Source organism: Hylaeus anthracinus, unplaced genomic scaffold, assembly GCF_026225885.1.
Source record: "Hylaeus anthracinus isolate JK02 unplaced genomic scaffold, UHH_iyHylAnth1.0_haploid 11978, whole genome shotgun sequence".
In the NCBI taxonomy this organism is placed as follows: domain Eukaryota; kingdom Metazoa; phylum Arthropoda; class Insecta; order Hymenoptera; family Colletidae; genus Hylaeus; species Hylaeus anthracinus.
This window is the reverse complement of record NW_026534326.1, coordinates 57,107-62,221: the sequence shown is the minus strand read 5'-3', so window position 1 is coordinate 62,221 and position 5,115 is coordinate 57,107. Positions and strand designations below refer to the sequence as shown.

The 5,115-nt window shown below is 47.5% G+C and overlaps 1 protein-coding gene across 1 annotated transcript in view; it reads right to left on the bottom strand.

Annotated features, from left to right (window-relative positions):
- The window catches only part of LOC128896713 (nuclear hormone receptor FTZ-F1 beta), a 7,298-nt gene extending 2,858 nt beyond the window's left edge, over positions 1–4,440 (bottom strand). The window contains exons 1-7 of the mRNA XM_054160128.1: positions 4,090–4,440; positions 3,526–3,944; positions 2,971–3,360; positions 2,205–2,886; positions 1,185–2,053; positions 609–899; positions 1–443 (exon numbers count right to left, since the gene is read on the bottom strand). The exon at positions 1–443 is cut by the window's left edge and continues 2,858 nt beyond it. Coding sequence (XP_054016103.1) covers positions 633–899; positions 1,185–2,053; positions 2,205–2,886; positions 2,971–3,360; positions 3,526–3,944; positions 4,090–4,432 — 2,970 coding nt within the window. The 5' untranslated portion in view covers positions 4,433–4,440 and the 3' untranslated portion in view covers positions 1–443; positions 609–632. The remainder of the gene's footprint in view (positions 444–608; positions 900–1,184; positions 2,054–2,204; positions 2,887–2,970; positions 3,361–3,525; positions 3,945–4,089) is intronic.
- Between the last annotated feature and the right edge of the window lie 675 nt (positions 4,441–5,115).

Genomic DNA, 5,115 nt, shown 5'->3' with positions numbered 1-5,115 from the left:
CTCTCTCTCTCTCTCTCTCTCTCTCTCTCTCTCTCTCTCTCTCTCTCTCTCTGCCCTCCCTCCTTCCCTCCGTCCTTCCCTATCGAACTCTGTACATTATTGTAAAAGTAAATGCTCTGCATCTCTCCTTCGATTATACTTTCAGTCTCTTTTGCATAGAAACGTCTATGCTGAACGTTTGGAGCATACCATAGGCTGCTCTGAAATTCGTGCGTGGAAGGATCTTAATTGAAAAAAAAAAAAAAAAAATAGAAAAAGAAAAACATTTCTCATACGCTTTACACGTAAAGTAGTCCACCCCTAATTAGTTCTATAAGAATGTAGTCCCTTCACCTAGAACGAACGATGGACTATAATGTTTATAGTTTCTCTCTAATTTGTTCACTTCTCGAGTCTCTAACATATCCGATTCCTTAAGCTTATGGACCCTATAAGCATGGAATCTGCAAAAAGAAAAGATATCCGTTTATCAGAATTCAGATGTTTGATTTTCTAAGCATGCATGTTTAAAATTCTTTGTACCAAACAAATTCCGCATCCTCAAAAGTAAAGTTGCGATATGAAAATTACATAGAAGCGTAGGATCGTTAAAAATATATTAAACTCACGGCATAATCAACTGTCGCGATAATTCAATGATCTCCCCTCAACAATTCCATTAACAAATTAAACGAGCTGCCTTCTCCTTCCGCGCGTTTCGCGCTCAACAATTCCTTTCCTGCCTGGCACGTTCTTTGCAAATCTGGAATTCTCAACAGCAATTCGCCAAACTTGGCAGGCATCTCGGGGTACCTTGCTATGGTGTACTGTTGCAGTGCTTGCAGAGCTTTCTCCTGGGAAGCTCTGACTTTCTCAGGTTCCTTCAGCTCGCTCGTGTCGGAGGTCAACAGCACTATTACCTGTACGCAACAAAAAAAAAAAGAAAAAAAAAACAAGAAACAACGAGATATATATATATATATAAAACTGATCAATTATTTAATTGTAGTACTATATATTATTACAACGTTTTTCTTCTTATAAAAATCATAGTTTATCTATTCGGCAATCAGATAATGAACGCTACAATCGAAATTCTTCAACGTTAATCTCTTTTTTTCACGACAGTTTTGAAATGAATTTAGCTAATAATTAAAATACTCTCTGAAAACGATTTATGTTGCAACCTGTTTGAGGACAATTACCTTCATCGCTACATATTCATACTGGTCCACTCTGAGCCTTCTCAGATTGTTAGTAAACGCTAGCATTCTCTCGATGCACGTCGCTAAGCCAAGTTGCCTAGCCTGTTCCAAGGTAATCGACTTACCGAGAGACACTCTGATTTCACCGGGAGTGCTCATACTGCGAAAGCAGCACGAGAAGAGCAGTAGCTCGCACCAGGAATTAATCAATAGACAAATCTGATCGTCGATCGAGATGTTTTTAAATAGCGGTAGACTCTTGCACCACTTCACTATTTTGTACAGCCGATGGTCAGCGATGTTGCAGAGGTTCGAGAGAAAGTCTGGATGCTGTGTTGGATTTCCATTGGTATTGTTACCGATCTGAGAGCTGCTGTTGACTGGTGTACCATGCTGTTCGTTGTTAACGCCAGAAATAGTAGAACAAGACCTGCCATCTCTCCTGTTGCTGAGATTTCCGTTGGCTGTGGTGCCATTGGAGGAACACTCGACCGAGCCAACCTCGTTACCAGTAGAACTGGTATCCAGTAACATGGCGTCGTTACTTTTGGCGACGTTCGTTCCTCCAGCTTGTATCCCAGACATGCGATCGTTATCGTTGTAGTGCCACAAGTGCTCCACGTCCATGATATCCTGCAGAAGTTGAGGCACCACTTGCATCTTGTGCGAGTGATTCGAGTGATGCCTAACCGAGTAGTGATGCTCGCTACCAGCAGGGGCTGGACTGCAGTTTCCTCCCGCTGCTAGCTTGTCGCTAGTCATTCCACAGGCAGGGCTGCCGACCAGACTCGCTGGGAGAGTGTAAGTACATTGGTAGGTACTTCTTCCGCCTCTGGTGCGGTCCTCTCTGATTGCCTCCAGCTTCATACCTGTCGAATACACAGATAATTAGTATATGTAGTATGTAAAACCCGGTAAAACTGGCTATCTTGGCTTTAAACGGTACAATGAAATAATTATAGACGAGAAACAGGCATCATTAATTCTAGGTATTATCCTACGAGTATTTGTTTCGCGTACCCATGTTGAGGCACTTGTCGAAGCGACAGGCAGGACACTTTTTCCTGGTGGCGACGGTGACGGGACAACCCGCGCCTCTAAGGCACACATAGTTTTTCCTATTTTGGACGGTGCGTTTGAAGAATCCCTTGCAGGACTCGCACGAGAAGATCCCGTAATGGAACCCACTGATCTTGTCTCCGCAGATTGGACAGGGACTGTTGATCAGTTGCTGCCTGGTAGAGATACCAGAGGGAGCAGAGGGTATTCGACAGTCCTCCTGGTCGTCGGCGGGGTGTCCCTCGGGGGAGAGCTCCGAACCAGGCGCGGAGGGAGAGTAATGATGGGGAACTGCGGCAGAGGCTGTCGCTGGTAGATGAAGAGGACTTCCTTGGGCTACCTGGTGTTGGTGGTGATGCTGAGGATGTCGCGGCTGTTGGACGGGTGAATGCGTGGGGGGACTGAGGGAACCGTAGCTGTAGCAGCTGCTCGAGGCGTCAGAGTTGTTCCTCGAGAGAGAATGCGATAGCGACAAGGATAACGATGAGGTCGAGTTGTTGAAGCTGTGGCGGGAGAGGGACAGAGATGAAGAGGGGACCGGGCTTCCTGCTCCCAGAGCGGAGTGGCGAGCTGCGTGGGGACTCTGCGTTGGCGAACTGAATACGCTGTACGCGGAGTGGATCGCTGAGTCTGGAGAGGGCACCTAGAAAATTCGAGAAATATTAGGAATTTCAAGTTACAGCCTTTACGATACAAAATTCCATGGCACCATGTGTGTCTGCATTACCTGCGATCGCGTGTGACTGTGCTTGGTTAAATGGTGTCTTGGGTTCAACACTGGACTGTGATTAGGGGTAGAGCTATTGTAACCTCCCAGTAGCTTCCCCACGAGGAGAGGCAGATCGCTTTGCTGCGTCTGTTCGAGGTTTTCGATGTTCCGTTGCTGTTGTTGTTGTTGTTGTTGCTGCTGCTGCTGCTGCTGTTGCTGGTGCTGCTGTTGCTGTTGCATCTGCTGACCGTGGCCCAGAGACAGCCCTGCGTCGTGGAAGGAACCTAACGTGAATCCTGGGCTGGACCTGAAGTCTGGCTCTAGTTTTATGGGGAACTTGTGCTCTATGGGCCCAGGACTCGCACCACAAACCTGAACGCCTTCCATCGAGGTCTCCTCGTGCGTGTCCTGTGAAAATGAAATTGTTTTTAGTTATTCCGAGTCACATGCATTACACGTAGCTCTACCAGAATAATTGTGTAAATTGTATAAATTGTGTCATGCAAGTACAGAGTTTGTTCGGTATAATTCAGTCTCGATTCGATCGTCATCTACCCGAAGACAAGCACCTACTTGGTTCGTGATGGTGTTGGAAGACATTTCTTGATCGGAGAGTTCTCCTTCCCAGGACATGGGCCTCTCTGGCTGATGCTGCGAGGCGTCGTTCCCCTCGTAGCAACCGTTCCCATCTTCGACATCGCCTTCGCCAATTTTCTCGCCATTTCCAGAGATGTCTCGCTTCTTCTTCGTGCGCAGATTCACCCCTCTGAAGTCGATCTTGCTGATTTCTCCGTCGCTGTCCTCCGCGTCGTTGTCAGTGGCGGCGTTGTGGCCCAACACGCCGATCCCTATGCTGTGAGAACCGGTGCTGGTGCCTATACCCGTCGTGGAGACGACGTTCGCATTCCCACAGCCCAAGACGGACCCACAGCTCGATACCACGGACACCGTCACGCCGTTTTGGCCAGCGAGGTACTTGCAGATGCCCTTGCCTGAAATATTAAACTGTTATAGTCGGTTCTCTGGGTGTTTAGGGGTAAGTAGACGTTACTATACAGAGGCGTTACTCTACACACACACACACACACATATATATATAAGAACATTACTACGCAAATCCTGCTCAAGATCTAGTACCATCGTGTATGTCTTGATTAGGGGGCACGTTGATGGTGGTGACGGAAACGTTTTTCCCAGCTTCCGTGGAACGCGGCGCGGTGATGGTGCACGAGTGGGCTCCAGGAGTCGAGGAGCAGCAGCTGGAGGAGACGGTAGCCGAAGTGGTAGTCGCCAAGGAGGAGGTAGAGGTGGTGCAGGAGGCAGAGACGGAGGCGGAGTTGTCCGGAGCAGCTGAACCGCCACTGGACGAGGACGTCGTTGCGCTTGAGCTCGTCTTCCAAGACTGCGAAGATGGCCACCAGCCAGGACTCGGCCCTGGGCCCGGTCCTGGGCCCTCGCTGGGCCCGTTTTGCTCCGACATCCTCAGCTGGTTATCCCTCTGCACCTCTGAAACCTCTGGACAGTCGCGAAATCCTGCGGCATCCTGGGGAGAACCACTCTGATTACTGTAACTGGTTTCCACGGTTCTTGGACCTCTGGTCCAGGCTATCCTCTGGTCACGTGACCTCCAATTCCAACATCGAGAAACGCTGAGGTCTGTAACCGAAGAATATATCGTTATTGGTTGAGGTATTTTCAGTTTAAAACTGGAGATACTGTTGTAGTTGCAGTTGTAGTATTTTTGCATTGTACTCGTCTAGAAGTCGTTCTATGTAGTCATAGTTTCACCTAAACTCGACAATAAGTTAATTACGAAGAGTACTGGTAAGGCGAGGAATGGTCCAGTGGAAAACACGTTGCACTTGGTAATCCCCGAGTCGTGGGTTCGAGTCTCGAATGCCCTCAATTCCGTTTTTATCAAATATTCAATCGAAAAACATATTCAACAATTTCGTTTGATTAAAAATTGAAAAATTTAGGCTCCCTTTCTCCAACACTCTAATTACCTCCATAAGTATACTACAGTTTCTCTAATAATTCTTCATCACCTCCACGAGGCCTACAATCGAAATGATAATTAGCCGAATTTTTCGTAGGTAAAGTGGTAACCGAGGAAAAACGGTTAAATCGCGAGAAACCGCGCACAGAGGCGCGCCACATTTA